Consider the following 12,571-nt stretch of genomic DNA (forward strand, 5'->3'; position numbering starts at 1 on the left):
CATGACCCCATCCTTCTAGATGCAGAGGTCACTGTTTAGAAAGAAAAGTCCTGAAAAAACTGCGGATCCTGGAAATCAGAAACAAAAACAGAAATTGCTGGGAAAACTCAGCATCATACAGCATCTGTGGAGAGAAATCAGAATTAACATTTCAGATCCAGTGATCCTGCTTGGTATTATATTGCTGTTCCTTCACGGTCACTGGGGTGTGGGTCCTGGAAAGCCCTCCATAGTGGTACTGTGTTTGTACCTACACCATATGTACTGCAGTGGTTAGAATAGTACGCTCATCATCACCTTCAAGGAGCAGCATCTGTTGAGAGAAATCAGAACTAACATTTTAGGGCCAGTGATCCTGTTTAGTTTTTTCAGCAGTTCCTGTTTTTGGTTATGATTTCCAGGATCCTCCATTTTTTTCTAGGTTTCTAAACAGTGACCTCTGCCTCTCGAAGGATGGGGTCAACAGATTCATAGGAACACCATCACTCTCCAAACTACACCCCATACTGACTTGGTATTGTATTGCTGTTCCTTCACAGTTGCTGGGGGTGGATCCTGGAAAGCCCTCTGTAGTGGCACTGTGTTTGTACCTAGACACTGTATGTATTGCAGTGGTTTGAATAGTATGCTCACTACCACCTTCAAGGAAAGTGAAGCATGGGCAAAGCTCTCATTCTGTGAAAAAAATTCTAAAACAGTTAAAATGTCTCTTTGCTAGCAAGTCTAACAGGATTCCGGTTGTTGTGAGAGGCGGCACGGTGGCACAGTGGTTAGCACTGCTGCCTCACAGCGCCTGAGACCCGGGTTCAATTCCCGCCTCAGGCGACTGACTGTGTGGAGTTTGCACGTTCTCCCCGTGTCTGCGTGGGTTTCCTCCGGGTGCTCCGGTTTCCTCCCACAGTCCAAAGATGTGCAGGCCAGGTGAATTGGCCACGCTAAATTGCCCATAGTGTTAGGTAATGGGGTAAATGTAGATGTAGGGGTATGGGTGGGTTACGCTTCGGCGGGGCGGTGTGGACTTGTTGGGCTGAAGGGCCTGTTTCCACACTGTAAGTAATCTAATCTAATCTAATCTAAAAAAATAATTTCCACACAAAATTATTCATCTTAAAAGACTTGAGTTATTCAAAGATAACTGTACTGGTGAAATCCTTTTGCAGTTTGAAGAATAAAATCAAAATGTCAAGAACAAGTATATGATCTTATTACGTGGGAAAATCTTCCCTCATCTTGTGATAGGAACATAGATATTTCCAATCTTCATTTTATGACAAATAGGATTTTTCCTCTTTTAGTTTAGAGGATTTCAAATGGATTAAGAAAATCTAATTATAAAATTGGATTCTATCAGCTGTATCTTTTGAGAAATAATTTTATTCTGTGGTGTCAAGGGCCAGTGTATGTAACCTAGTCAGATTGACTACTGTGAAGACACACAATCCATCATTCTAAAGCACAGCTGCTAAATGATAGAATAAGGCTATCATCAATAGCCTTATTCTGCCAACAGTAGTGGTGTTATTTGCAACTTTCTATTTGCATCTAGGAGAGAGAGAGACAAGTTAACATTTTGAGTAAGATCCTTTTTTATAATACAAGCCCATCCTTTGAATGCTCTTTCCTCTTTTTGGGTGTTAGCTGAATGACTGCATTTCCATTTCCTTTTCAGTCACTTTTCAAATAGTCAAGTATATGAAAAATTATCTTCTTCTCTGTTCCCTCTGTAAAGTTATGATAAGTGCTTTTAATTCTTGACTTTGTGCTCTGAGCACTATATTTCCCAAGACTAGCATTGATTCTGCAGTAGTACTCTTTTTCACACCTTGTCCTGAAAAATCATTTACAGCATCTTCATTGGGTATTTCAATATAATAGTCAACCTGTGAAGTACAGTCACTGATGATACCTGTTGGATAAGACATTAAATTGAGTCTCCACCTCTCCCACTGGTTTAGAGAAAATCCCAAGGATTTAATAAAGTGTGATGGAATTCTTGCGAGTTTCTTGATCCAACGTTTGTTCCTCATTTAACTTCACTAGAAAAAAAACTACTTCTTTAGTACATTGTTTTTATTATACCTTGATTTCAAATTAGCTGTTTCATCTCCATACAAGTAAGGACCTTCAACATATTTAAGCAATTGTGATGCATTTTGAGACATTTTGAAGTTTTAAAGGTACATTATGAATGTACATTTGCTTCTTAGTTTTTAATCAGGTTAATATTTGACCAAGATGGATGCAAATGTTTCTAAACTAAATAACATGGTTCCCACTGTAATGCACACATAATGCATATGACTTTGGCTCATTCTGTTGTGTCATTAAACAGTTATTTTTAAGATTTGTTATCCCTCAGTGTAGATAATCTGACCGAAGCAACCTCTGCCACATTACATATCAGAAAGTTGTATTACTGTAAATCTTTGCTGATGCAGATGCCATTTTGTTGATATACAACTATGGAACAAATTTTCAAATCAAATGTTTTTTGCTTTGTTGCAGTCTGGAGTGGGAGCACAATAATTTCAGTTGTCGTTCTAGTTTCTGTAAATATGTTACCAGTAGTACATGTGGCCCTAATTTTTTCCCCAATGGTCAAGTTGTGTAGCAGATTATCCACAAGCTTGTATGGACTGTTTGATAATAATAATCCTCATGTTGAAAATGTCACTTCTGGGTGCCTGTTCTTGCCAACGTTTTCCCTTTTGTGTTAATGTTTAATTCACATTTGCAATAATCCTTCCTTTATCACTTTGTCACACTGGAATTACACCCTCCTACGTGTGGTGGAACTGTAATGCTAACACTGGAAGGGGTTATCGCTTAGGGTGACCAGTTTAAATAGGTGTTCATACTTAAAACAAAGTTAGAAAATATAGGTATACAGACAGTATATGTGACTTCAAACTGTAGACTGAACTACGTCATGATACTCTGATCCACATATTTCCCACCCCTGGATATAGGTTTGCTCGCTGAGCTGAAAGGTTCATTTTCAGACGTTTTATCACCATACTAGGTAACATCTTCAGTGAGCTTCCAGACAAACCACTGCTGATGTTTCCTGCTTTATATTTATATGTTTTGATTTCCTTGGGTTAGTGATGTCATTTCCTATGGTGATGTAATTTCCTGTTCTTTTTCTCAGGGGTAGGTAAATGGGGTCCAAGTCAATGTGTTTGTTGATAGAGTTCCGGTTGGAATGCCATGCTTCTAGGAATTCTCGTGCATGTCTCTGTTTGGCTTGTCCTAGGATGGATGTGTTGTCCTAGTCGAAGTGGTGTCCTTCCTAATCTGTATGTAAGGATACTAGTGAGAGAGGGTCATGTCGTTTTGTGGCTAACCACCAGGATACATGAACATCAGCTAGCCACAAAATGACATGATTCCCTCTCACTAGTATCCTTACATACAGATAAGGAAAAACACCACTTTGACTGGGACAACACATCTATCCTGGGACAAGCCAAACAGAGACACACACGAGAATTCCTAGAAGCATGGTGTTCCAACTGGAACTCTATCAACAAACACATTGACTTGGACCTCATTTACCACACCCTGAGAAAAGCAACAGGAAATGATATCACCGATACAAAGAAACCCAAAGATATAAATAGAAAGGAGGAAACATCAGCAGTGCTTTGTCTGAAGGTTCACTGAAGATGTTACCTAGTATGGTGACGAAATGTCTGAAAATGAACCTTCCAGCTCAGTGAGCAAACCTAAATCCGGAACCTCAACCTGAGCTACAAGTATTCTCAAAACTCGCTATTTCCCACCCCATTTAATCTACTTCAACATGGTCTTCACTCCCTGTGTACAATGTCACAGGAGGCCATCAAGTATATTTTAATTCTAGTAACCATGGTGACTGCTTCTGGAATAGGTTGGAAAAGCTTTTGTCCTTGGAATCTATTATTTATAACTTTTTTTCTGTCATATACCTTTTGAAATGTAAAGAATCCCTTTTGCATGTTGATTTTTCTATTTTCTAGGATTTGCTTCAAAATTATTTAAAACCTTAGGTGCATGGTTACCAGAAACATTGTACGTTGTAGAGCAGTGAGTTTTTGGAGAGGTTACCACTCGGTCAGGTACTTAAATTCCTTGGCACTGAATGCAAGGGAATACAGTGTGCTTTACTTTGACAATATTTACCCAACTTATCAAAACAGTCAATAAACTGCTGATTATACAGGGATTTTATGAAGGCTTGATCAGTGTGCCTGACAAAACTTATGTATAGATTCAAGCCTAGATGCGACTGAAGTTTGAGCTCAGTTGGAAAGACCTACAGTTACATAACATAATGTGGAGGTGCCAGTCTTGGACTGGGGAGGACAAAATCAGAAGTCACATGACACCAGATTATAGTCCAACAGGTTTATTTGAAATCACAAGCTTTTCAAACGCTGTTCCTTCATCAGGTGAAGTGGAGGGTCACAGAATTTATTGGCGGAGAGATAATTGCAAGGTAATTCCAGATAATGATGTGTCAAAAAATATAGTAAAATGATGTGAGTGGAGTGTTGACAGTCTTTGCAGGTGATCAAAAGTGTCAAACCGTTTGAGTAAAGTGTCAACAGCTGAATAGCAAGTGAAGAGACAACCAATGATCTGATTAATTAAGGCAGTGAGATAATTACTGTATATCAGCGAGACCATGCAGGCACTATGACAGCGGATGGATGGACACTATGCAATAGTCACCAGGCAGAAGTGTTCCCTCCCAGTCGGGGAAGACATCAGCGGTCCTGGGCATAATTTAAACTAATTGGTTACATTTGAATTGTTGTCAAAACAGCAACCAAAACTCAGGTATCCATTTAACAGCCATTTGCTACATGTATCTATTTTGGAACAGCCTGTCTCCCAGCCATTCCCTTTGGGCAGCTGAGCCTGCACTTTAAATTTACTTCAAAATTCAGAAAATGCTTTGTATTTTAAAGTGAGCATGTTTTCAACTTCTAAATCTCCCCCCCCCCCCCCCCCTTTAGAAAAGGACGAATCATTATAATGAAAAGGTGGCTTTTCTTTCTCTAATTTTTAATATCATTGCTATGTACATCTCATTAATTGTGCACACATATGCAACATTGGAATCTACACCAAGCGACCTTCCAGATACATAACAACACAGAATTGCTGAGCAGACACTGATAGCCAGGTTCCGTACCATGAGGATCGTCTCAACCATGATCTTGGGTTCATGTCATGCTATGTGTAACCCCACAGTACTGTTCAGTTTGCATAATCTTCCTCACTGTTTTGACGCCATCACCTTGATTACTTATTTTTATCTCCCTACCTTAATTAGTTAATACAGGTTTGGATTACTTGTTACTTTGGTCAGAACCTCATCATGCAACTCATACCTATCACATAATTTCAGCCATTTAGTTTGTCTGAAGCACCATCTTATTTTTAATTTTTTTTTAAACTCCTTGCCTTATAATTATCTCTCTGCCTTAATTAATCGGATCATTGGTTGTCCCTTCACTTGCTATTCAGTTGTTGACACTCACACCGTTTGACACTTGCAAAGACTTATTATTCAGCTTGTTGACATTGCACTCACACCATTTGTACTATCTTTTGGCATTCTTAATTATCTGGAATTATCTTGTAATTATCTCTCCTTCTATAAATTCTAACCCTGTGCGCTTTCCTCTACTTCACTTGACAATGGAGCAGCCCTCAAAAGCTTGTGATTTCAAAGAAACCTGTTGGACTATAAACTGGTGTCATGTGACTTCTGACTTGCACCACATTATGAGTAGGAGTAGGCCATTTGGCCCTTCAAGCTTGCCCTGCCATCCAGAAAGATCATTGCTGTTTTGCCCCAGGCCTTAGCTCCCCATCGCCTTCAACTCCTCGATAGTTCAAAAATCTATCTGCATCCTCTTTGAATACTTTCAGTATTCTAGCCTGCATAAATCTCTGGGGTGAATAATTCCAGATAATTATTACTCTTCGAGAGAAGAAACAAACTCACTGTTTTAAATCCATGTTCCCTTATTCTGTAATCCTCCAACTAATGGCAATATCTTCTCAACATCTACCCTGAGGGACCACCTCAGAATCTTGTTTGTTTCAATAAGATCATCTTTCATTCTTCTAAACGCGAATGAATAAAGGCTCAACCTGTTTGGCTGTTCTTGATGAGTTCACTCCAGGAATCAGCCTGGTAAACTTTGTATTTCCTAAAGTTGGCAATACCATTTAATCTTGCCTGTATATCCTAAGGCAGAGGTGGGGAACCTATTCAGGTTGGAAGGCCTCATTATGTTGTTGTAATCTAATAAGGCCGCATCCAAGAAACTTCAATTATATATTCTTCAAAATTCACATTTCTTAATTGTGGCGGTCAGTCTGTGAGGATTATTTCGTTGAAATTTATTTTACTCTCTGGTATTTTAAATATATTCATTTTAAGATTAAAATAAAAATAATAAAGGATGAAAAAAAGCATATTAATAAAAAATAAAAGATTTGTTCTGCAAAATTTGGATTCATTCAAAAGGCCACACACAATGGCCTAGAAGGGCCGCATGCAGCCTCAAGGCCGCAGGTTCCCCACCCCTGTCCTAAGGTAAAAATTGGACTCCAGAGAGAGTGTGTAAGGGTACAAAGGGAAATGGACTAGGGTTCAGACTTCAGTCGGGCCATCTGCCAGTGGACATAAGTCAACTTCATAGAAACAGTGCCATCTGTAGCACGCAACCCACCTATGGTGTACTTATGGTCTTTTGACAGTAGAGCATTAAAATCAATCTTGTGAGCCCATGAAATCCTCAAGAATTTTTATGTACAGGTTGTCTTTTGCTTTATTGTAGCTGTTTGGGAAATCATTATGATAAAATCATTAATGAGTGCACTTCTTTCCTTGCAGACTATTGTGGCTATTAACAAAGACCCTGAGGCTCCCATCTTTCAGGTAGCGGACTATGGTTTGGTGGCAGATCTCTTCAAAGTGAGTTTTGTTTCTTGTGATTGAATGAATGAATGAAAGAACAAACGAATGAAGGAAAGATGTTAGCCAACTTGATCAAATAGCAAGAGTATATATTGGAAGCGAAATCCTGTCTCCATAAGGCAATCCTTCTGTTTTTTTGAACAGTTAATGATTTGCTAAGAAAATTGTATAAGTACTTAATTGATGTAAATGCTATAATCCTTATTCAATTCATATTCCCCCTTTGTGTATTTTAAATGTACTTTTTGTGAAAAATAACAGCAATTTTAGGCATGAATGTTACATGAAAGCAGCATTGCAGCGAATGAAAATAGAGACAGTAATAAGTTGCGTTTGCGTAACACTTTTAATGCTGTGAACCATTTGAAGGTGCTTTATGGGAATTTTGTAAAGCAAAATTTGCTACCGAACCATGTGAGATGATCAGGGCAAAGTTTAATTTTAAAAATGTAGATCTTAAGGAGTGGATTAAAATGGGGCAGAGTGGCCAAGTTGTTTAAGAAAGGAGTTCTAAATCTTGAGTCTTGACAACTAAAGAAATGGCCACCAATAGTAGAGCCATTAAAAGTGAATGTGTTCCAAGAGGCCAGTATTACAAGACTGTAGATATCATCTCGGGTCTGAAGGAGTGGGTATCCATCGGGATTTGACAGAAAAAATAAGTATTTTAAAAGGCATTGCTTAATTGGGAGCAGGTTAGGTCAACTTCTGACATAATTGCAGCCTTAGTTCAAACATAGACAAAGACCTGAATTTCAGAGGTTAGGGTGATTGCCCTTAACATCGTTGTGCATTTGATCAAGTATCACATCAAGGACTCCTAGCAAAGTTAGAATCTAAGAAAATAATGTAGAATGCTGATGGTTGGAATCATACCTGGCCCAAAGAAAGATGGTTGGTTTCCAGAGGTCAGTCATCTCAACTGCAGGCATCATTGTAGGTGTTCCTCAGGGTAGTGTCTTTGGCTCAGTATTTTTAGCTGGTTCAACATTAACCTTTCTCCATCACAAGGTCAAAAGTGTGGATGTTTGCTGATGATTGCACAATTCACAACTCCTCAGATACTGAAGAAGTGCATGTTCATTTGCAGTAAGACCTGGACAATATCCATTTTTGAACTGCTGAGTGGCAAGTAATATTTGCTGATACGCAAGTGCCTCAATGACCGTGTCTAATAAGGGAAAATCTCATCACAGTCAAATTCATCAAGGCTACTTAGACAGGATCTTCCAAATCCTTGGCCATTTAGAAGGGCAAGGGTAGCCAATTCAAAGAAAGACTAACATTCGTACGTTCTCCTCCAAGTTAGTCACCATCCTGTCTCGAAACTATACTGCTGTCACTTCAGTGTCACCGGATCAAAATCCTGGAACTTCCTCCCTAACAGCATTTTTGCCTTCCTACATCAAATGGATTGTAGTGGTTCACCAATACAGATCACCACCATCTCCTCAAGGCCAATTAAGAATAGTCAATAAATGTTGGCCCAGCCAGAGACACCTACATCCCATCAATGAAAGAAAAGGTTTATTTCACCCATCATCCCTGTTTTCACTGACCAAAGTTGTCTCCCAGTCTTGCAACTCCAATAAATTTAAATTCTAATCTTTGCTTTCAGATCCTACCTGATTTCACCTCCCTATTTATCTTTGTAATCACACATCTTTTGAGATATTTGCATTCTGCCAATTCTGATCTCCTGCAATTACATATTTTAATTGGCTCCATTATTCATTGTTGTGTCTTAAGTTGCTTCTCAATACTCGGAAATTCCCTCTCTATTCCACTCTGTCTTCTCTTTGAAATGTTTCTTAAAACTTACCTTTTCGATCAAGCTTTTAGTCACCTGTTTTAATGTATTCTTATGTAGCTCACTGTCAGTTTCTGTTTCATCATGTTCCTGTAAAGTGGCTTGGTGTATACATAGTGTTAAAGGGATGTATAGGTAAAAGTTATTGTAATTTTGTTCTCTACTCAGTGCATGTTATTTTTAATGGGGACCATTGAATAGTTATCAGCTGTGGAAACTGTGCCAAACCCAGACACATTCATTAATACATAGCTTGAATCTAGACATTTATTGCCTCTCCTGTCTAACTCATATTGCCTTACAGTGACACTGTAGCACCTCTAGTGCTGCATGGTTGAGGAGTGCTCTGAAGTGTCCAGCCACCAGCCAATCTACCTTTACTGTTTGAGCTTCCAAGCGTACGGTTGCCCTTGGGATAGTAACTCTTCTCTTGCCGCTCATGTTATGTACAGGACTCTATGTATATGTGTGAGATGCCACAGGGCAGTAGCATCCCCAAAAGGCAAGTTGGAAGAATCCCTGCCAAGTTTAGTAGTTTTCTCTAACTAATGCCTGCTGGCTGGGCAGTAAACATGCGGCTTTTAATAAACCAGAGACAAAGTGATGGGAGGTAGAAACAACATGTAGACAATTTCCCTAATAAATTTTGTACGACGGCATTATTTCCAGCTAATGGAAGTGCAGACCTTATAAATAATTGAGAGACTGTATTCATTATTGGTGAGTTCAGCTGAGAAACTTTAGCACTGTGACAACCATAGGGCCTTTCATCAGAAACAGTAACTGATATTTAACACTAACAGCTGAGTTTAGTTTTCAAGCTAGTTTTGCTTTATCTTCAAACATTTACATGCCTGTCAGAGACTCTTTTTTGCCAAATAGCCGTGATGAACAATCAACTGTAGTTAACACTGATAAATAGTAGTGAGAGCTGGAAGGGGGATTTGTTTATACAATTGAAATGGCTTGAGGTTTTTACTTATTTGGCTTATCTTTGCTCATTAATTATTTACCAACTTTCCAAAGCATGAATGGTCACAGGAGTGTTTTTGCAAATTCCCTCTAATAAACAATGGGTATTCATAGCCATGTAAGCTCAGATCTTTCTTATTTGCAATCAGTCCATTGCCTGCCTTATGCTCTAGGAGTCAGTTTAACAGACTAAATGAGAAGCAGAAAAAGGCATGTGCTGGAAATCTGAAATAAAAACAGCAAATGCAGGATAAATTCAGCAGGTTTGGCAGCATCTGTAAAAAGAGAAAGAGTTAACGTTTTGAGTCCGATGTGTCTCCTCTTCGAAATGTGTTAAGCTGCAGGCATTGGGAGATAAATGGAATGGTAGTTATATGCTTTGTGTGTGTGTTATCCGCTTTCATATCTTACTTTATGTGGAAGTTGCTTTTTCACTGTTATTCAATTTTTTTCCTTCCTTTCGTTTGTTCCAAAACTGTGGGTTGGCAAGTTATTTTACAAGATTGTTACATCCATAATTGATCCTTTCTTAACCATGCATTTTCACTGGGGATCATGGCTGGCAATCAGGAATTAGAACCTTGAATAATTTGCCCCTCTCTAAGGAGCCTGTAGTGATGTAGTGGCTTGACCATTACCTTCATTGCCAGATCAAAATCCTGGAATTCTGCCACTCAATACTCTGGGAGCAACTTCACCAAATAGATTGCAGAAGTTCAAGATGGCTCACCACGATCATCTCTCTACCATCCCTGAACAGCCAGGTTTAGAAAATAAATGCCAATGATGCCCAAATACTGAGGATTGCTTTAAAAAGAAAATTAGTGCCTTTACCACTCGTTTATTGTAAAACCTGCCCCTTTGATTTCATCATGTCTTTCATGTTCCATTTTAGAGTTTTTGCAAAGCTGCAAACCCAGTAGCTTTTTATTAAAATTAAACAGGAGCCTGATTTGAGATGTTTAATCCTGTAGTAATGCAACATTGAACAATTATAAAATCAATTAAAACTCAAGTAAATAAGCAGAAGGCACATTCACTTTCGGTACTTTTTTTTAAAGAGTGTGCCAAACCTAGTTAGACCAATCAATGCTTTCACTCATGAGTGTTCTTTTTACTACACATCATAAAATAAATCAATTTTATGTTCAATGTCGTAGTGGTTATGCTGAAGAATAATTGATTTTCTTATTACTCATTCCCAAGTCAGGATGTGTGCATTCTTGCTGTCATGTTTTCTACATTGTAACAGTGACCACACTTCAAAAATCCTTCAACGGCTTTAAATAAAAATACAAAAGTCTTTGCTGTAATTGCAAGTTTTTCTTGAATGTGCAACACTATTGTTCAACCTTTTGTTAATTTAATGTTTGTTTTCAAAGAGATGTTCAAAAATGCATTGAATGGGTTCCAGTGGATTATGCCTAATAATCAGTATTGTTGATATTGTTCAATATTGACTACTCTTGTTTTCCTTTGCAGGCAGTACCAGAGATGACAGCTCTATTGGAGAAGTAATCTCAAAGTTCTACAGTTTGATCAATAATCTGGTGCTGATCCGTTAATCGGACCTGTACAGTTTAAATATTATGTACAGATAGTGTGTACATGAATGCTGAATATTATTTTGATAGACCCAATTTTGTCTCTAAATTAATCAGTATAGCTAATTGATTACACTAGAAGATCTGTTTAGTTGAGTGGATTGTGCTTCCAGAATTTGACTGCTTACCTGTGTATGTACCAAATCTGACATAGAGAGGAGGTACATGACCACATTGCCTACCCCAAGCCCATCTACACAACTGATAACTTGAGTAAATAGAAGCTGCCTCTGAACACCCCCTCCACCCCAAGATTTCATGTAGCACCTTCCTAGGGAGAGACTGACAGGTGTGAACCTTTAAGCTATCAATGTGTCAGCTTGTTTCTAAAACTTTTTCCAGAAAAGATTCTTAACTCATAACCTACAGGATCATAGTGACCATCTTCCGGTGGAATTGCTAATTTGTGTTTCCTCTAACAACATGCAGCTGTAATATGTGTTTGCATTTCTTACTCATAACTTGGGGAGATGTTCTAGTGATTGAAGATCATGTTGGTTATTCCACCGCCCTTGATTACTCGAACTACTCTGTCCCATTGCAATTTAAAAATCCTTAAAGTTGTCATTAAATGTAATTTTAATTTGAGATTCCAGCATGTTGCAACGTGAGTTGAGTGACCTCAACAATTCTTCAGTTAATGAATGATTACAACTCTACTATAGAGGGGAGAGGTATGACTACAGATAAATATGCAAAAGACTAGGGCTATGAATATCTGGGAATTATATGTGACACTGTGATATTATAAAGGGGAGGAGGTGAGGCTGGTCTTCTGAATGAGATTACAATATCAAAAAAGTTGTTAATAGTAATCAATTTATCTGCAGACATTTTATTCAGTTACAATAAATGTCAAATTTTGGGGCAATCAACTGGATAATATTTTGTAATAAACTGAAATTCTCTTGTATCCGTGTCCTCAAATATTAGAACAGTTACATAATTAACTACAAATGGAACCAAAATGGATTAAAGTTGCATATATCATTTATTGAGAAAATGCAAAGTGGTTGGAGTTGGTGATAAGTACTTGGGTTTCTGATGCTGATGATAAGCCAATTAACCTCAAGCATTTTGCCCAATCCTCTTCAACCAAGGACTTCTCTGTAAAAGAAGGAACTTGTTAACTGTTGACAAATGTGATCAAATTTGTTTGAACCTTCAAAGATTATTTTGGGGAATGTTAACTTCAAAGAATTG

At 38.2% G+C, this 12,571-nt stretch overlaps 1 protein-coding gene across 1 annotated transcript in view; it reads left to right on the plus strand.

Annotated features, from left to right (window-relative positions):
* Nucleotides 1-12,281, plus strand: part of etfa (electron transfer flavoprotein subunit alpha) — a 74,302-nt gene extending 62,021 nt beyond the window's left edge. The window contains exons 11-12 of the mRNA XM_072552958.1: nucleotides 6,899-6,979; nucleotides 11,247-12,281. Coding sequence (XP_072409059.1) covers nucleotides 6,899-6,979; nucleotides 11,247-11,282 — 117 coding nt within the window. The 3' untranslated portion in view covers nucleotides 11,283-12,281. The remainder of the gene's footprint in view (nucleotides 1-6,898; nucleotides 6,980-11,246) is intronic.
* The last annotated feature ends 290 nt before the right edge of the window (nucleotides 12,282-12,571 follow it).

Source organism: Chiloscyllium punctatum, chromosome 33 (assembly GCF_047496795.1).
Source record: "Chiloscyllium punctatum isolate Juve2018m chromosome 33, sChiPun1.3, whole genome shotgun sequence".
NCBI lineage: Eukaryota > Metazoa > Chordata > Chondrichthyes > Orectolobiformes > Hemiscylliidae > Chiloscyllium > Chiloscyllium punctatum.